The sequence below is a fragment of the Euphorbia lathyris genome, chromosome 2 (assembly GCF_963576675.1).
Source record: "Euphorbia lathyris chromosome 2, ddEupLath1.1, whole genome shotgun sequence".
NCBI lineage: Eukaryota > Viridiplantae > Streptophyta > Magnoliopsida > Malpighiales > Euphorbiaceae > Euphorbia > Euphorbia lathyris.
The window spans coordinates 39,011,524-39,033,146 of NC_088911.1; the positions used below are offsets into that span (position 1 = coordinate 39,011,524).

The 21,623-nt window shown below is 31.3% G+C and overlaps 1 protein-coding gene across 2 annotated transcripts; it reads left to right on the plus strand.

Annotated features, from left to right (window-relative positions):
* Positions 1–309: 309 nt before the first annotated feature.
* LOC136217860 (MADS-box protein CMB1-like) lies at positions 310–13,839 on the plus strand. 2 transcript variants are annotated; one of them, XM_066004536.1, is made up of 8 exons: positions 310–738; positions 3,974–4,052; positions 6,166–6,227; positions 6,320–6,419; positions 6,731–6,772; positions 6,857–6,898; positions 13,295–13,431; positions 13,537–13,839. In XM_066004536.1, exons 1-8 carry the CDS (start codon positions 554–556, stop codon positions 13,613–13,615), a joined length of 726 nt encoding a protein of 241 aa, XP_065860608.1. In that variant the 5' UTR covers positions 310–553; the 3' UTR covers positions 13,616–13,839. The 2 variants fall into 2 exon arrangements, with proteins under 2 accessions (XP_065860608.1, XP_065860607.1); XM_066004535.1 differs by having other exon boundaries at positions 317–738; positions 13,531–13,839.
* Positions 13,840–21,623: the final 7,784 nt, after the last annotated feature.

The window sequence follows — 21,623 nt, forward strand, 5'->3', positions numbered from 1 at the left end:
AGAATTATTTATTACCCAAAGTATTTCACAGAGCAAGGATATGATTACTTTACCAATTTCTAATAGAAGTAAAATTTATAAATATTGAGAATTGACAGTCAACATACAGTGTCAGCATAGTCCTGTGACAGGAAGAAATAATTAAAATGACATTATTATTATTATTACATCCTAATTTCGGAAATGAAAGAGCAATAATAGTGCAAGTATAAATAGACCCCAATAAGAGAGACAGAGAGAGGGAAGGATATTTATCTTGTAGATAAAAATAATAGAAAGAAAGATAAATATTCTTTTTGAGAGGGAGTAAAAAAAGAAAGACCCACCAAAAACTGTATTCTTGTAAATTGCAATCCTTAGAAAAGAAAAGAAAACCTAATAGGCATATAGGCATAGGTGTGAGGGCATCCTATCCCCTATTCCTATTCTATGTTTGGAGGAACATAAAGAAGAGGTTATACTACTGGTTTTTGCCCTAAAGAAGGAGGAGAAATTTACCAGACAAACTTATAATCTTTGTATAAAAAGAGACAGAGAGAGAGAGATCAGAATCATGGGAAGAGGAAGAGTTGAGTTGAAGAGGATTGAAAACAAAATAAACAGACAAGTTACTTTTGCTAAGAGGAGAAATGGTTTGCTCAAGAAAGCTTATGAGCTTTCTGTTCTTTGTGATGCTGAGGTTGCTCTTATCATTTTCTCTAATCGTGGCAAGCTCTACGAGTTCTGCAGCTCCCCCAGGTACCTTTTCTTTTTAATCCTTTTCAAGATCAAGATCTGATGCTAACCACACCAAATCTATGAAATTTTGTTGGAGATTTAGTGTAATAGTTAACTAAAACCAAAGATCTGATGTGAACTTTTGTTCCGATCTCATGTTAGAATTTCAAGACTTTCTTTCTGCAGCAAATCTTTGAGATCGTGCATTAAGGATCTTATTCCTAGGAAAGTGTTTAGTAATATAAAATAATAATTAATTCGTTGATACTTTTTTTTTTTTTTTAATTTAAATTTGAAATATTGTTTTTAGAAATTAAGTGGTGAATTACTATAAGGGTATGTTTATTTCCCTTTTGAGCGAAACCCAGGATTAAATACTGATATCTAGATTCCAATTATATGTTAAGGCAATTGCATGCCTGCAGCTGCAGAAAATAGAACATGTGTTCTTACTCCTTAGCTGCTGCTGCTGTACTATACTTTATAAATAATCCATTTCAATGAAGAATGAAATTCAAAGACACATCATGTCTAGTTTATTTAATAGCTTTTAATTATCTTTAGTTCAAGATTAAGGGGAAATGTGCAAGTTTTTATTTATTTTTGTTTTATTTCAAGGTTCAATTTGACTTATTTTTAGTTCTGCATTTTTATAATGTGTACCCAAGTTCTCTGAATTTGAGTAAGCAAAGTTATGAAAACTATGTTATATATCTGATAGATCATATTTAAATTATAAATCTCAAGTTTCTTAAATCATAATATGGCATAAAATCAATATGTTTACAAAACCATATGCAACTTACATGAGTCAAGTTATCAAATTGAGAAATTATTTTATCCTTATGCAAGCACGTACAGTAGGATGCATAAACATATAATCACACTGACTCATCAAATAAATTTGAATTTTATGGTCCATATTAAAATCATCATACCACTTATCTAATAAGTCTAAATTTAACAGTGACTTAGTCAGATTCATATACAAACTCCCGACACCTTATAATTGTGGATAAATTTTAATTATATCAAATGAGAGTGATTTTTTTTATTAAAGATTGGTTAGCGAGGTCTTAAATCTCAAAGTGTGTACCTTTTATAGAAGTATTTAATTATAAAGTTTGATTATATGAAAAAAAAAACTAGGATAAGGTACCAAAATATGTTTATGGTTTTTAGAGAAGTATTAATTTAGTCTATATATATAAAATAACACCAATATAGGTTTAACCTTTAAAAAATGGTACCAACATAGGCCTTGATAATGGAACGTGATACGTCATTTATATTACTATGTTAAGTTTTGTGAATTGTACATGGAGAGAGAAATCAAAACTTAACAGAGTAATACGTAGAGAAATTGATACTTCTCCAAAAACCATAGACATATTTCAGTACCTTATCCTAAAAAACTACGAGTTTGAAGATTTTAGCTCGAGTGATCTATCGTATAGTTACCATAATGTCTTAAAATAATGGATATAAAGCTGTAAATTTTGATCTTATTATAATATTTCAAAACAAGATTAGTCATTACCTATTCTTGTTGTTATATTGGAATTTGTTTGGTTTAAGTGTTAGTTGATAGTTGATGTTGTTATTGTTATTGTTATTTGCATTAGCTAATTGTTATTACTGGTGGTAGCTGTTTGTTAATAATTAATTTTTGATAAAATTCTAATAAACGCACATTTGATATAAACATGTTTCAAATCAATCAACCAATACACTATAAAAGTAAAAAGTAATAAACACTATCTTCATTAAATAATAATTATTAACTAATTGGAAAATGTCTAATTATCTTCATTATTAACTATATGCATATTTTTCCTATATAAAAAAAAAACTATATGCATATTTTTTTGGTGGTGCTAATTTCTAGTTTTAACTAAATATAAAATGATTGGAAAACATTTATTCTTTCAAATATTCTTCCAAATAATATGGCTTTGATGGTTCTTTTGATCTTCTTTTATTATATATGTTGATGCTTTCTTCTTTTTCTTTTTTTCTTTTATCTTTTTCTATTTTTGGGAAAATTGAAGGATGTATAAATGGAGACAACTCTTTCTCAAATATGTAACCTCCATGCCATTCTATTGACTTGAGCCTATTTCCCAAAAATAATGCATAAGAGGGTTGCTTAAAACATATAGATGCATTTTTCCTTGTTATTAGGTTAATAAATAAGAAAAAACTGTTGTTTGTTGTTAGAAAAACTGTGTTTCCAAAAAGTATGGATTCTTTCTTTTTGTAAAAAGCTATTTTCAGCTATAAAAGATAAATCTAAAGTGTCTAACTAAATACATAAAACTCTCTGTTTTAAAATAAAAAGGCAAATAAGAGGAGAAAAGTAGGTAACCAACACCCCATAAGGGTTAAAAATAACTCTTGTTCTGAAGGAAGGATATTAGAGGCAAAAGATTATACGTGAATGTGAAGGGTATAATTTTGAATTAAGAGTTTTAATGTTCGCAGATAGGTTCAATTTAACTCAAATTGAAGTTTAATTATTAAATTAGTTATGAAGTTGGTAATATTCGACATACTAACCCAAATTTAACAAATTTTAGGTATTGAAATCGAATGTACTTGGACTAATTGTCAAATATTACCAGTTTCAAGGCTGAGTTGATATCTAAATTTCAATTTGGGCTAAACTTTAGGATCGAGTTGATTCTTATTTCATTTAATTCTATTTGGAACTAAGGATCATTTTGGTTTTAGAAGTTGGCTAGTAGAATCAATTTAGCTAAGAAATAAGTTTTTGTATCAATTTGACTTTTTAACTTGACATTTGAGACCAGGTTAGTTTAAAATGGCATGTGTCAGCATGAGGAAGTGGCATGTGCCGAATAAATGTCAATCATATACTGGCACGTATTATTTTAAACTGATTTGATTCTAGATACCAAATTGAATGTCTTAATCGATACACACATTTAATGTTAGACTAAATTGATCTTAGTAACCAATTTCAAGGGAGAAATTGATCCTAATTTGGACAAAATTGCTTCCTATTATTATATTACTTTATCTTTTTAGTTTTATTTTTCTATGTTATTGAATGTATATGTTATTGGAATTTGTAGATCATATATATGGTATTTGAATGAAAAGATTCAAAGTTACAATATGAATAACCTTATGACTAGTTTGTTAATTAAATTTGATTATAAAATAAAGTGAGTTAGTGTTTGGAATAGTTGAGATTGGTTAACTAGTGACTAATAAGTGTGTTAAATAGCAGCATGACAAAGACAATTGACAAGTATCAGAGGTGCAGTTATGGTTCACTCGAAACCAACAAATCTATGCTTGAAACACAGGTTTGCTTTCTTCCTCAAAACTCAATTTCTAACAGAGACTTCCACAAGAAGACTTTCTCTGCCCTATCCGTTTGAGTCTTGCTCATCTCAATCATTTGCAAGTTAGCAGTTGTGGTTGGAGTATTGACTAGAATCATTTGGTGTTGAGTTGGTAGACACTTCTTGTCCAATCGGTGTTGACCCCTCTGTCTTATAATAACGATATAATCAATCATAAAAATATCATAATTGCAGGCAACAACTCCTGCCAATTATCTTACCAAATGGGTACATAAATGCCTAATTTTCAGGTTTCGGGTTTGATTCGATGAAGGGTAGGGAAGGGTAAATAAAGGAAGGGTAGAGAAGGGTAGGGAAAGGTAAAGAAGAGGAAGGAACGGTAATTTCTAACCCTTCAAAACCCACCGAATTGGTGGGTTGAAAATTGGATGAAATTTCTTAAAAAAAAACCCTTCAAAACCCTTCCATTACCCTTACCCTTCTAATTTTTTTGTGTTCCAAACATGGGTTTGTAAAAACTCTTACTAACCCTTCTCTCTCCCAAACAAGAGTTTTTATCAACCGTTACTAACATTTCCCTTATTAACTCTTCTAAACTCTCATCCAATCAAGCCCTTCAGGTTTAACTATATTAAAATTAGAAATTATAAACTTTAAAGCAACTATTTGACCCCAAAAGTTAAGGTAATAGGTAAGATTCAGGAATATCTTTTATTTATTTATTTATTATTATTATTATTTTCGATATACCCTTGCATGTAAATGATTCATGTATTTGAAACATGTACAATATAGACCCATCTTGTTATATGTAGAAATTCTATCAATAAATACAATTGTCAGGATTTGAATTTTCAATGATACGACACGATCCAAAAGTTTAAGCTCATAGATAAAGTCTAATGATAAATTTTATTATTATCTCTAATACATCTTCGCACTTGAAATCATGGATGTACAAAAATTAATCAACTCACTAAATATAACCAACATAATACAATCTAATCCAGTCTATTCATGGGTTGGGATGAACCCAATTCATATAAGGAATTGATTAGGTTGGATTAGATTGGTTTTTAATTCAAATATTTGGATGCATTTATTAAAACTTACATAATATAGAGGATGGAAAAGAAATATTTGTTCATTTTGAAAAGTTTATAAAAAATGATCTAGAAAATATATACTAGATTTAGTCAAGATCTAATTAACATTGATTCACTTTTGAAAACACGTTACAATCTAACAGTTTTCCAAATTTTATTAAACGAGTTTCCAATTTTTTAAAATTACAAAAATGTGACTTGAAACGATTAAATTTTATACCTAATAGCAATATCAATTGTATCCATACTTGATAAACAATTTGAACATAATAGTTTATCGTGGTCTGACGTGATATTTAACTGTCATTATCGGATATTCCAAATATCAATTATACCTAAAATATTTACTGTTTTTCACATTTTTTCCGTGTTTCTTTTACTTTCTTTCTTTGTTTTCGCATTTTTGTGTTTTACGATTTTTATTTTTTTGTTTTCATATTTCTTTTTTCTATTTTTCACTTTTTTTTTTTACCTTTTTGCCCCTTTTTTATGATTTTCAGTTTTCCACATTTTCTTTTTCCATTTTCACATTTTTTCCGTTTTTAATGTTTTTCTAGTTGTTTCGCAAATTGGTCAAATGGACTAACCTGTTACCCAATCTGTTTATTTGTATGTGTTAGTTGGGTTGATCAAGAAATGGAGTCTAAATTACAATATTTTTTTTTACTTTCTCTTAATATGTAATGTGAATTGATATAATATTGTTATAAAATTGTTTACAAATTGAAAATTAAAAAAGATAAAAAAATACAAATATTTGAATTAAAAATCAATCCAATCTAGCTCAATCCAACCCAACTTATTTCAATCGAATATTTGACCGGTTGGGTTGGATTATAATAAAAAAAAAAAACGTGAACAACACATATAAGAAGCATCCAGTGTTATTATGATTGCCTGGACACGATGTAACCATAACATAAACTGGAAGGTAAAAGTTAATATATTTATTAATGAATGTTGCATGATTGGCATAGTGATGGAGTTTACTTATGTTGGTGAAACAGAGTTGCTACCAGGAATACCTGAAGCTCAAGGCTAAAGTGGAAGCTCTACAACGTTCACAGAGGTACACCTGCACCTGCACTTGCACTTGCTCTCTATATATTTGAATGCAATGCATAAGCTTTTTATTGAATTTACAAGTTGTGATTTTGATAGGAATTTCCTTGGAGAAGATTTGGGACATCTGCACACTGACGAACTTGAGCAACTTGAATGCCAGCTCGACTCTTCATTGAAGCAAATTAGAGTAACTAAGGTTTTTCTATTTGTCCTTCATTTCTTTCTCTTCAACTTCAAAGTATGTCTTGATTATTTCGATTGTTGTGCATTGAGTTTGTAATCTTTTGGTTTTTGTCACATTAAGCCCCTATTTAAGCAAATTCAGTTTTGAACAAATACTCAAGTTAACAGTGTCTTATTCATTTCCTTTGCATTCAAAATTTTCATTTTTTATATGAATGACCAGTGAACTCAGGATGTCTTTTTTTCTCTGTTAACAAAAAAAAAAAAAAAAAAAAGCGTTAAGTTTGTATTCCTTCTTCTCATATATTTATTATATATTCTCAGAGTACGTTTCTGCTTAATCAACTTTCTGAACTTCAAAGAAAGGTACGCATATGAGTTGTTTACATTGGGTTCTACAATTATCTCATAATTAATTGATTGTGAAGTGGAAGTTGGTGGTCATTTCAGGAAGAAGTGTTGCTGGAAACCAACAATGCTTTAAGGAAGAAGGTATTTCTAACCTATATATCTTATAAATCTTCTGTGTTGTGTTTCTTAATGATAATGAACATTTTTTTTTTTTGAGTTGGTTTTTTTGACTTTATCCCGTTTTTTTGGTAACATCTGTCTCCCTCACAGGTCTAAAATGCTAGTATTTGTCCTATTACCTATTATTTGGCTCCTCACTTATTTATATTGGTAAAATTTCAACTAATATGGATGATAAGTTAATATATCTAATAAAACCTCAATATCTAATTAGAAAAAATGATGCATAAAGTTTAATGGAAATGTTAAAGATTTAACAAAAAGTTGTTAACTTACTATTTACATTGTTTGAGATTTAACAAATCGTGATAGGTCGTTGGACAAATGTCAACATTTTGAATAGGTTATGGAGCAAATGTTGCCAAATAATAGATTTGTGGTCAAAGACCAACATTTTGGATAGGCAATGACGCTAATAATACTTTAAACCTAGTTTAAGTTGACATATCAATTGGTTTCTTGATATGGTATCAAGCATTTTAGCCTTTGTTTGGGAGTTGTGGGTTAATGAAATACGGTTAGAAGACGTAATAGAAGGGAAGGGGAAGTAATAAAAATAAAAGTTAATCTTGTTTGGGAGTTTATGAAATGTAAATGAGAGTTAAAATATTAGCTTTCATTAAAAAGTTTACATTACTCCCATTAACCCTCTATTTGTAGGTTAAAATTTAGAGTTAATGTGAGTAAAATGTCAACTCCCGCTAACTCTCATGTACTCTAAAAAAACTCTCAAACGAGAGTAATCAATCTAATATATTACATTTCATTACTTCCATTAACTTCCTCTAAGCTCCTTCCAAACAAGGGCTAAAATTAAAGCTTTAGAGATAACAAGGCAAGCTCTTTCATAAACAAGTTTGATTGTCCATTGGTTCTTTAAATGAATGTGTAAAAAGTGACTAGAAAATAAGTTTGATTAAGAATGACAAGTCAAGAAAGTTATCTGGGTCGAGGTATCTCAAAAGAGCTCGTGCTAGGAGTCGAAGTATGTTAAAAATGTTTAAAAGAGTATGATTCAGACTAGATTTTCTACTTAGACAAGCACTTCGAACTAGTTTCCTACCGAGGGGGCCTGAGATAAACTCACAAGATCAAGGGCATAATTAAGAAGTGACCTCCGAATGACCAATTGAATGGCTCTATTATATGCAAATTCCTTCCGTCCTAATGCAAAATCCCAAATTTTATGTTTATCTTTTGCATTTGTTTTTTACGAGATTTCCCAACGCACAATTCACAACTTATATTGGTCCATTAGTTTGAGGGTGCATAATGGTACTAAATTAAGGATGAATCAAACAATTCCAAAAAAGTACGCTAAAAACCTAAGGAATATTGTGTCTTATCAAACAAATACTCTTACGAACCCATGCATACTATCAATCTCCTAGAAGAATAGCTTTGTAATGGTGGAAGCATAATTTGTATTCTTAAATTGAAGGAAATTTGTCATTTTAGAAAATCGATAAAAAAATATGGAGTCCATCCCACTTTGAATTCTAGGGAGTCCTAAGACAAAATACATGGATAAGTCCGTAATGTAGTTGGGAACTCGTACACGCATGTATAAACTCGTGTTTTAAGCCAGACTCTTAACGAATTGACTAGCATAGCACCCATCCATTAGATACTTCACATTCCTTCTCATCATTGGCAAAAATATAGAGAATTGACCACCTCGAATGTCATGTCTCTCCCAAAGTGCTTGGATAAACTTCCTCGCATTTAAGTCTCAAATCACTCTCTCCTGAATGGTTGTACTTGGCAAGCAAAGTTGGTTCTTTTTCATCAGATCCCCATCAAACAAATAAATTTTATTTCTCGTCGCTGCACTTAGACAAACATTTCTCCCAAATGCTACCAATTATAGATCACCCTTATAGTTGCTGCTCAAATATTCAAAAAGTGTCAATCCTAATGCCTAGTGTCTTTAGAAAATTCACCCTTGAACTGAAAACATATGTACTTTCTTCTAAGTACTATATTTGTCGACCAACTTGTATATATAAAAACTTATCAACAAATGCAGACAACCTAGCATGCATTGAAATCCTTAATTACTTTTAGATTCCTAATTACTTCAAAGTTTGATGATTTATATATGAACCAAACTCTTTGCCTATGAGGTCTTAAATTTTTCTTTAGTAATCATGAAGCTCTGTTTATGTTCCCACTTAAATCCTTAACATTCTTCAAACATTTTGTAAGAGTAACAATAATGCTAAAATTTTGGATCAATCAACATTAGAAAGTAGTTATCCCATGAAAGATCTAGATATCCTCAACATTTCTGGGTGTGGGTTAATGCTAGATTGTTCTAACATTCTCTTCACTAACCCAAATATCATTCTCATATTGTACATATCCCAAGAATATCAAAATCCCCGTTACCAAATCACACTTCGTAATATTAACATGAGGTTGATGCTCTCTTAACAATAAATAAAGTGTTTATCATTCTCCTCTAATGTTTCCTATGAACCAATATATAATCAAAATACATAGTAATAAAGTTACTAATTACCAAACAAAACATTTGATTCATGAGGTGCATAAAAGGGCTAGGAGCATTACCAAACAACATCACATGCCACACATATAATTCATGACAAATCTTGAAAGAAATTGTGCATTTATCTGCTGCTTTAATATGGATTTGATTATAACTACTCATAACTGATCTTGCAGAATCCTTTGGACTCACTACACATGTCCATCACATTATTAAGGAGAGGGATAAGAACTTTATAGTGGATGGTAATCTTGTTAATCGCCATACTATCAACACACATCACCCATGAACCATTTTCTTTAGAGTGGCCACGTTGAAACTACACATTAACTCATAATTTCTAAAGATATGCCCCATCCCAAGAAGTTCTTCCACATTCTCCCACAAAATCTCATTCTTATTTGGGCTCGTATTGTATTAGGAAAGACAAGAAAAACTAGCGTTGGATACATGCTTAACCGATTCTAATGTACTGGTTACTAGATTGATAAATTTCTTACTAGTGGACTAGTTAATCGACTATATGCACCTCTACTTCTAGATATTGAAAATTTTCATCATTAAGGAAATCATAGCAGACTGTTCCATCATCATCATAATACCTCTTAACCACATTAGCATTTCTCTTATTGGGCCATTATGGTCAGGCTTATTACAATTAATGACTTGAATGGAGCCGGTTTAACATAATGGTTGTTATGTCTACAACGTGCATGAACCTTTGTGAGCTATTTTCCCTCTTCACTAGGAGCTGTCTGACCATAAATAGGTTTCATCCTTAAGCAATAGCCACATTATTTCCCTCAACCCTTTACATGTGCAGATATATAGTAAAAAGAGAACTATATATTCTCGTGTGCATAACTATATTGTCATCGTGTATTCAACACCATCTTTCCTTTAAACACCAAATTTCTAGCATCTTTGGCCCTTAATACAATTTGGACTCCAATTTTCTCCTAGATATTTGCATATAATCTGTCTAAACAACTAAATGCTCGTTGGACCTCTAATTCAGCTAGTTGTGCCTTAGCATACAATCAGAAGAATTTTTCAATACTTTTATGCATATTCCTCCTTCTTTAGATGCACCTCTAGTAGGAATGATAAATATGTTCATTGTTCAGTGGGTAGAATTGTTCCCTCAATATGGTTGTCATCCATGGCCAATATCAAATTGGATATTTTCTCCCTCTTCTTTAACTTTTGGTACATTGACCCACAATATCGGAGCTCCTCATTTCTCTTGGTATGCATAACAGTTACATCTTCTGATGATTTGGAATATCTCCAAAGTTAAATAATCTCTCAACCTCTAACAAGCTATCAATGAACCCTTCAAAATCCTAATCTCCTAAGAAGGTAAATCAATTATCATTATAGGCCTCATCTTTGTCATACACTTTCCTATGATTAATTCTATCAAAGTCACCATCCTTAAAGCATCTCTACCACCATATCTTCCATATTTTCTAGCAAAATAAAAAATATCCATACCAACTTTCGTAATATTATCCCTAGAATACTCATCATCATTCTTACTAGCATATATTCATCCTCCTCACTTATTAGATATGGATATTTCTGCTGTAATTTAGGAATATAATTGATTTGTAATTATCATGTTCACACATATATCTTGTGTATATATATCACATTATCAATGAATGGAAAGGCAGGATTCTACACAAGATATATGTGTGAACATGATAATTACAAATCAATTATATTCCTAAATTATAATTACACAAGATATATGTGTGAACATGATATATGATATATATACACAAGATATAATTACAAATCAATTATCTATAATGTAGAATCCTGCCTTTCCATTCATTGATAATGTGATATATATACACAAGATATATGTGTGAACATGATAATTACAAATCAATTATATTCCTAAATTACAGCAGAAATATCCATATCTAATATCACTATCATTCATCATTATAAGGATAAAGATTAGCTCATTTATCTCTAATTATCTTTGATTTCTAGGATACCCAATAAGAGCTCTAGGTTGGTACGATTTATTTGATCTTAGAGGAATCATCTCTACTCTTGTGTGATGGTCTTAGGGTAGTCGCAAATAAGAACATTCACATTCGTCAACTTCATTTCTATACTAAGGTATATCTTATTGCTCGATAATATCAATGAGTTTCCTACTCAAATCATTGGTGCTATTTCTTAAGGTTTGTGACTAATTCCTAATCTCATATACCTTTGATCTTCCATCTGCTTCTCCAAAGCTTTCATCTATTCTTGAGTTTCTTTTGGTTGAACCATAGCTTCAAAGATATTTTATGTAAAAAAATAATAAGGCATCGAAACCACTTAGTACAAATTATGGTTAGATGGGAGAAAAAAACTAATAGAGGTTTTAACATTAAAACAACAAAAACTCTATCATTTAAATCTTTAGAGAAACTTCCCAACTTGGAGAAAAAATTGTGTTCTTTCAATAGGGCACAAACCTAGAAGAAAGAAAATAAATATAAAGATTAAAATAAACTGTTACATAAAAAGATGTACAAGAAAAAAAGGAAACTTCTAGAGGAAGTAGTTAGATGTATAACCAAACATTGTGTTGACTTTAACTATTCACAAAGATTCATTTTTTTGTTCCTAGCCGGATTGAAGAATGAAGACTTTGAAACCACATCAATTAAAGCATAAGTGGTTATGTTTCTCATGTTCACATCATTAGTTTTCTCTTTATCAATCTACTTCCCCTCTTCTCGATCATATTTTCTTTCTTCAATATCCACTATCTTAAAGGCCATAACTTTTTCATTGGACAAGGATAAAAAATACCATGCTACAAGATAAGAATTTCTAGATTGCCCATTGAATTTTGAAAACTTTAAGGTTCCATCTTCACAATTATATACAAGTCTTCTAAGAGCCTCAAAAGGTCATGTAAACTATTTTAAAATTCCAATATATATATATATATATATATATATATATACCAACTAAAACGTGTTCTCTCTACAATAACTAACTCTAATAAGAACATAAACCATGTGTTCCCCAGTTCCAAAATTATTCTTCATTCTTATTAGCTTATTCTCTATCATATCATTCTTTGTATATTCCTAACTTTTTTTTATAGAATTTCTTTTAGAGATAATATAAATACTATTATTGAGCTTTATTTATTAGCTTAATATTTTAAATTGAATGGTTCCTTAACATGATATCACAGTTAGATCTAGACATCAAGATTTTGAATCTTTATAATTTTATATATAACTAAAATTTAAGCATATGGTAGAGTGGACATTTGTTATTCTCGTGTCAAGCTAAGAACAATTTTTTTTCACGGGACAAATGAAGATGATATAAATAGTTTCAAAGATAATAGAAATATATTACTTTAGCATAAACTTTTAGATTAAATAGTGTCTTGACAGTTCTCACATAGGGTAGTATCTACTTATGTTCTCTCTTTGATGACAACAAAAATTTTCCCTTAATCGCATGGTTAGGTCTCTTAGATGAAGAGGCCAAAGATTTAAATTTTGAAAACTCCATATATGAAAAAATTTGATACACGTATTAGCGTGCGTCTATGGTGATGTTTCAAATCTAAATGGCATTCGCGTGATGTATCAAAGGTAATATAACCACTATTTTTTTATCCATACTTATTAGCCTACAATTTTGAATTAACTGATATGTTGATGAGACCAATTATAACATTAATACATGCAAACGCTTATGAAATGATAAATAGTTACAAACATTTAAGTGAACGAGTCCAATTCTTTTTTTTATTAGAATTGGTCATCTCTGGTTGTATTTAATTGTTCCATGTGTATTATATATAGTTGGAGGAAACAAATGCATCCATTGAATCGACATGGGAAGCTAGGAATCAAAATGTTTGTTTCAATCGCCAGCAGAATATTGTTCACTCTGATGATTATCCTAATCCTTTAGAATGCAATGGGCATATGCAGATTAGGTAACTAACTCTGAAAATGAAACATCTTTGTTACATCTCATGATAATTAGGCTTTTATTCTACTAATTTCATTTATTCCTTATATATTTTTCGTTTTAGTTACAGTAATGGTGAACCTGATCAAGTGACCGTTGCAAGTACATGTCAAAACATCAATGGATTCATACCTGGATGGATGTTGTAAATCTTGCAATATTTGAAACATTTAAAGAATCGATCGATATTGAATCAATAAGTGAAGAATAAGTACACTTGTACTTAAAAAAAACTACTTCTTGGTCAATTGTAGATACATTATTGTAGCAACTAAGCTTCATATAATAAATAATGTTGTATCAAGTGTGTTGTTGAATAATTAATTGTCACTCTTAAAAAACTACTTTCTTAAACTATCTACCTACTTGTATATGAACTTATTGAAATCTATTTTCTTGTATTATTTTAAATTCTTCAAATATTATATGGTTATTTCATAAAATGTAAGATTAATGTTATGCTAAACTTCAATTGTATGTATATATATATATATATATATATATATATATATGTGTGTGTGTGTGTGTGTGTGTGTTAGGGCTGGGCACAGTTCGGTCCAAGTCGGGGATTCATGAATCTCCAGTATTGGATTGAAATTCGGAGATTAATAAAAAGAAATCTCCAGGATTGGATTGAAAGAATAAATCTCCAGAATTGAATTGCCCCAAATTTTCAGTCCGGTCCAGTTCGGGGATTCAGAGATTCAGTTCCGGTCCAATCCAATATAATTTTTCGATGATTCGGATAAATATCTAATAGTTTATGTCCTAAAAATAAATTAAAAATTTAATTTACAAGATAATATAATATAAAATTTCATTATCTTACATAACTTGAAATAAATGATATTTTTTTAGGAAGTAAACAACATTCATTAAAAGTTACAGTAGACAACAAGGATAAAAAAACCCCCACAAAATCAAAGTATTAAAAGTTACGGTAGACAACAAGGCTAAAAAAGCCCACAAAATCAAAGTTACAAAATAACAAATCTATAAAAACAAACAAACAAACCTTTAATTCAAAAAAGACAACAGTTCATTAGCAAAATCTCTTTAATCATCATCCCAATTTGTAATTGAATCTTCTTAACACAACAAGTTCCTTGTTTTCCAAAGCAAAGGCAGTAAAAGCCAAACATCAACCTAAACATATAAAATATACCACATTAGTGAATCAACAAATGTTAAATTAATTAGCTTTCACTTCAATAAAATTAATCAACACACTAGCAAAAAGTAAAAGGAAAAAAAATATGCTTACCAAAGTGCATTTGATTCGGTTAAAAAAACCTTAGATATCCAATTGAAATATGGATAAAAGAGATGATGCAATTTCAGGATCAGAACTAATTTCTACAAATTAAATAACATTTATATAGTTAGTATTCATAAACATTTAATTAAAATAAAACTATGAAATATAATTGCTAAGTAAATATTACCTTCCTCAATAGCTTCAAGATCTTCAACTTCTTCTTCATGCTTGAAAACTTGAGTTGAAGTTTTCAACCAATCTTGACAACAAATCAAAACCGCAGCTGTAGCAGGAGTTAAAGAACTCCTAAATTGATCCAAAGTTCTACCACTTGTGTTAAACGTAGATTCAGAAGCCACGGTTGAGCATTGAATTGCAAAAACATCTTTTACAACTTTGGATAAAGCAGGATATCGCACAGCATTAATCTTCTACCACAATAGAATGTCAAACTCAATTACATATTTTTCAGGTGCCTCATTGACATATCTTTCTCATTCTCCCTCAATTGACATATCTTTATCAATATTCAAAAAATAATCATCAATCTCATCATCAATGTCATCATCCGCTTCATCCAAACTAGAAGAATGTGCTCCAAGATTCACATTTTCTTGCACATTTTGCACTATATACTCATCTAACAATGCAATACTAATCTTTGTGACTTGTGCCACCAACTCATTAGCATCGTTCTCACCTGTTAACTTATGTGATGTGATGATGTCTAAAATTAAACCATGGTCCCTCATGTTAATCATATTTTATGGATGATGGGCTGCTCTTTTTATTTAATTGTTTTGGGCCTAATATTCCCATTTTTACTAAATTTAAATTATCATTTTTATTGTGTGTAAATCATATTTTATGTAAATATAATTTGTATTCTTTACGAGCTTTTACACGAGCTTGTTTATGAATTTGTTTATGAACCTCTAATCGAGTTTGCTCACGAGCTTTCGAGCCGAGCTTTGGTCTGCTCAAGCTCTGCTCGTTTACAAACCGAGCTTGAAAATCGTGCTCACGAACGGCTCATTTACAAATCGAGTCAAGCTTTTATCGAGCCGAACGCCGAGATGCTCATGAGCGGCTATGCTCGCTTACATCCCTAAGACTAGATTGTATTCGGTCCTCCTTGTCGTGATTCATTAACAACAAAAACATAGCTTTCATATGAAGAGACTGATTGACACATAAAAAGTCCCACATTCTTACTAATCTGTTTGCTAATTGAGCTTTGAACACTTCAATTATATATATTAAGCAGAGTAAGAGAAGCACGAGATTCTATTTTGTAAAATGTTTAAAAATTTTAATATTTAAAACTTCTAATATTTGTTATTTAATTGAATGGTTAACAAGAAGTAGAATTGGTTCATTTGGTTAGTTGTTCAATTCTCTATATCTACATTTTAGGTAAATATTTTTTATTTCATTTTATAAACGAGAATTAATCGGGATAATTTTTATTACTATATAATAATGTTATACCTTATTAATAAATTATAAATTTATGTTATTGTAATTAGTTTACCGAACCTTACAAAATATATAACTATATATTATATAATATTTCTCTTTATATAAAGTTAATGTATGAAATATAAATTTATTATTGCTAAACTTTCGGTTATTTCAGTTCGGTCCAATCCAATCCAATCCAATCCGGTTATCGGTCCGGTTCCGGATAAATTTCGGTCCAGTTCGGTCCAGTTCTTTGACGGAAAGTCAACGGTCCAATCCAGTTCGGTTCTCCAAAAAAAAGTCAACGGTCCGGTCCAATTCTGGAGTTTTTCCCTCGGATATTCGGTCCGGTCCAGTATCTCCAGGATCCGCGCTCAGCCCTAGTGTGTGTGTGCGCGCGCGTATGTGAAGGTCGTAGCCTAGTGATTGGGAGTCTAGTTATGATTTATGGAGTCATGGATTCAAATAACATGAGCTAGAGATAGTTTCTTTGTCATTTAATTTAATGTAAGCCCATTTGTAATATTTTTGGCATGCCAAGCTTATTTAATTAATACTTTATCCAATTCAATTCCTAATAAAAATAAATGAAAAATTGTGTTAATTGTGATTATGAATAGTCTCAAACTCCAAAATGTTAAATTAAATTAACTTAACTTAACTTAACTTAACTGAACTGAATGCTACTGAACTGAACTTAACTTAACTACACCAAATAATTAATTGAACTTAACTTAACTGAACTGAACTGAACTGAACTGAACTGAACTGAATGCTGCTGAACTGAACTTACTTATGCTGAAATTAAGTCAAAAAGAACAGGGCCTAGTCTTTTTCCCATATCATTGTTCTTCCTAAACTTTTCAGAGAACAAGTAAGTTTCCTCTTTCTCTTCCTTTTTATATATTCTTCCTTCTTGCATTTTATTCCTTGGCTGCTTAAGAAAGAGATTCTACCTCTAAGCCTAAGAACATGACTATAAGAATTGAAGAGATTGACACCTCCATCACTCTGAAAAAGCTAGAAGAAATGAATGAATCGTACCTCTAGCTTAAGGAGTGCAAGCACTGAAGGAAAATAGGCAAACGTTTGGCAGTGGAAATATAAATTTTTTAACCTATTTCCTTTAAACCAAGATCCGTTAATCGTTATTTAATATAAAGAGGGATAGAAGGAAATACCTTTCCGAAGAACTATCTACTGTTGCTAGCGAAATGCCCTCAACTCTAGATCCGAGTTCACGAGCACAAGACAAAAACACAAGATCAAATCAATTAGAATTCAACCAATGAATAGCAACCAAAATAGATTGTCTCTAATTAATCAACACAAGATCAAGGATAAAGAGAAAGAGATAGAATCAATTAAATGGAAGCAAGCGGTGGAAATCTCATCCTCAACAGTGGGGTCGAAATTTCTCTCTCCTCGGAAGGACTAGGGTTGGCCGAAATTCTCAGTAGCAGGGGGTGTATATAGCCTCTTGTATCTAAACCCTAGTTAGATAGAATTAGGTTATTGAATAAGAGTTATATTCGGAATAATACTCTTATTATTATTATCTATAATTATATCTAAATATAAAGATAATAATAATTTATTAATAGGATAATAATTAGAAGTAATTTAATCTCAATAAACCTCCTAACTTATTTATCCTATAATTAATTTAATTCATAATTATAATCTAATTATAATTGTCCGAAATTAAATTAATTCCTTATGTGTCCCTACACATGAAAATCGCCCCCCTCTATAATTGGGCCTTAGTGGACTCAGTTGGGCTTCCGTCAATTAATTAACATCTGTTTCTCTTTTGGGTTTCAAGTCTTATGTGTGACCCATTAGATTCTTATTGCTTCTAGCCGTATACAACCATTAAATTAATTTCTCAAAATTACATTCAATCCTTGTATAACGGAATGAGTATGCGAACTGTGATTGGCAGATCCGAAACATTCCCCCAGAGCTATAAGAAGACAGGTTGATTCCGTCGTTGACCTTTCCGTATTAGTTACAGTATAATTCGATCCTTTATCAATTACATCCTTGAACAGAATCTTATGACTATGGATTATATCAAGTCACATATAGCAGACATTCGTTTTACTTGTACAGGTCGAGTTAACTCTAATTAGATAGGTTAAGTGAAATCTCAATTTCAAGTCTTAAGCTATCACCTTACAAGGATTTAGAGTCAAGTCTTCCACAAGCGATCCTTGGACGTATCTCCCATTTATCAGGAGTGACAAATGCTCAATCCAACGTTAACTACACTGCAATTACTTCCTGTGATACCCAACGTATGCCGAACACACCCCAGAGTCATCCATGTAATGGATTGTGTTAGAACAGGATCAAAGCATCACATTCCATAATCCAGAATCACTAATTAACATTCCTTTAAGTCTTAGGATTACTTATACCTATTAATACCAATGAGATGAACATGTGACAAGCTACCCATCCTATTATCTCAAGTCGGGCCCCCAATCCTAATGAACCCTTTCACTAGATCCATGTAACTGTCCAGATATCTACATATCTGAAGCTTGTGAGATCAGCTCTCTGTCTCGACATAAAACATTGTTACATGCAAGTCTTAACAGTGCTATGTCAATCCCTATTCAAAACATATCACTTGACTTGGGGTGGTTTTAAGTTTATGAGTTTATTATAATGTTTTGTCTCACTTCATGCTTGTATGAACACTTTATAATCACTTTAAATAAACTTAGGAATTTCCTTTTATTTAGACTTATTTAGTTCTTTAAAAGTAGTCGCCTTTATACAGTTATGAAAACATATCTTATTGAAACAAATGACATAAAGAATAATCCATTTACAGTAGGTTTATATCCTGGAACAATTGTCTATAGGACACTAAACCCCAACAATCACATGATTCTGATGACTTATGAAAATTCATCAACTGTCAGTGAACATCTTTGATATATTCCTTATTCCCATCTTCGACAACTTCACTTACCTCCTCTTTGAGCCGTTCACCGACGTGTTTAACTAATTGGGAATTTGCCCGATATAGGTTCATCCAAATGTTTGGATATAGTTGGTGTTCATGTACTAGATCTTCCAAGAACTGGACAATTCACTATCTTGGCGACTTCAAAGTAAATATGGTCTCTTCAGGTATTCGAAAAAAAGACAGAATACCATTCTACTCTTCTAACCTTGCCGGATTTTAGTATTTTTCTGATCAAGCCTCATCAATCAAATGTTGAAAGGATAAGTACTTATTTATCAAGGTGAAGAAAGATAAAAAAAAAATTCCCTAGTGGAACCTATGAGGGAGTAAGGTGAAAGTGGTGAAGGCCAATTTGAAATATACAAAGAAGAATAGCTTAATGATTCTGTCAATTATCCGAAGAAGAGATGGAAGTATAACCTCATCGTGATGTCCTCCCTTAAATCTTATCCACTTGGCATCTAGAGAACCAGTAGTTTACCTTTGTTGGAGAAGAAGATGCATGTATCTTTTCGAGACTCGACCTCCACGTCTATTATTGTCTTTCATTGTTGTAGGTAATTAAGAAATTTAATCTTCATTCGACATTTTTAATTGGATCTTTTTAACTAATGTATGAATAGAAGAAGAGAAGTCCCAATATGAGGAAGTTGTGTAGGAAAGGTGAGTCATTAGAGAACCTAGATCTGATAGTGGAGGACATAAAAGGGAGGATGAAAATCCTTTTTCTAAATGCAAGGCTCCTACTTGCTCATGATGCAAGTCCAACCCTTCGATGAAGAAGCACTGATCTTTCCTAGCATGCCTCTAATGTGTACGATGTTTTTAACCCCAATAAGGAACTAGGAATTCTACCATCTAAATCTCTAGGAATTCCCCAACATCTTATGTTTGTGTTTCTCGTGTTAACATCTACTACATCAGTAACCAAGGTTAAAAAAGTCATGCTTTCAACTTCTCAACTCATCGCTCACCACACCAATAATAACATGGGATAAAAGTTTGTCCTTGAAAGATATTCGGATGGGTTGATTCATGGATTTAAAAGTTTATGTTATAGATTTATATGTGTGAATGAACTCCTGTAAAATAAACAAAAGGCTTGGTTGGATCCCTGAGGGAGACATTATGACATTCAAGTCCGATCTGGTCTAGAGTGAAAGTAACATAGAGAACTTAGAAAGAGAAGCTTTGAATAATATAATGTGCCATTTGCGAATGGATTTAGATCCATTTATATAGGTGTGGAGAATCCGATTCTGTTACAATTTTTTGTTATGGTTTTTTTGTTACAATTTTTTGTTACGTTGTTACCCAATTTTGATACTATTTTCTATTAGAGCCTTTTGAGGTGTCATGCCTCCATTGGGACATCAGATCCTCTAATGAAATCCTTCATGTGTAAATTCCTCCATAGTTGCGTTCACACTTGACACTCTATTTTTTATGTCAAAAGAACTAATATTTTCATAGTCATTATAGGTCGGCTCTTGGTTCCTCTATAAGACTCTTGTTCTATTGCAAAACCATGCGACTTTGCTCGTTTAGAGATCCGTCTATTGGGGTCTTTCCATAGTTGAAGGCACGTCCGTAGTGAATATTTATCTACTCGTTATAAGAAGCGTCTTCCCCCTAGTAAGGGTAAAAATGTCTTTTAAGGCTATGAGAAAACTTTTTACCTTTTGTACTCCATTGGAATGCACATTTAATAAAGTGTGACCTTGTTTGTACAAAAGGTGCGACAAGTGTATGATAGTGATAAAAGGAAAAACCAATAGTCTTCTTTTGATAACCGCCTATTCATAAATTGCTCACAAGCTGTTTACAAGCTTTTTAACGATCTTGTTTATGAGTTTTGCTCGTGAATAGCTCGTTAATTCAGTTCATGAACTTCACTCGCAAACAACTTATTAATTATGTCCATTAATTATATTGATTTGAAATTTCTTTAATACAAAACGACATAATATTATTGAAATCTATAAAACTAAAATTTACATAAAATTACATTGTTTTACATTTCCTCCTTTGTAGAAGTATTATTATTTAAAATATAATCGAACCAAGCTTGCTCATGAGCATGTTCATGAACATTATAATCGAGCTTGTTCATGAACCTATAATCAAGCCTGCTCGTGAGCTTTTGAGTCGAGCTTTGACGTGCTCAAGCTCGGCTTGTTTATATATTGAGTCGAACATGATTGAGCTTTTATCAAGATGAACATTGAGACGTTCATGAGTAACTCGGCTCATTTACATCGATGGTTATAGAGTTTCTCTCTACAAGAGCTGTTAAAGTGGATCATGTACACATTGAAGATAACTTAACTGGTCATTTGACGAAAGGATTGGCTAAAGAGAAAGTTCATAATACTTCGAAAAGTATGGGACTTCTTCCCCTATAACGATAAGTTACATATAATGGTAACCTAACCTATATGTCAAAGGATTA

Coding starts and splice junctions, on each gene's coding strand:
- LOC136217860 (XM_066004535.1), top strand. CDS start 554: ATGGGAAGAGGAAGAGTTGAGTTGAAGAGGATTGAAAACAAAATAAAC. Junction 6,420..6,730: donor AGCAAATTAGAGTAACTAAG/GTTTTTCTATTT, acceptor ATATATTCTCAG/AGTACGTTTCTGCTTAATCA. Junction 6,899..13,294: donor ACAATGCTTTAAGGAAGAAG/GTATTTCTAACC, acceptor TATTATATATAG/TTGGAGGAAACAAATGCATC.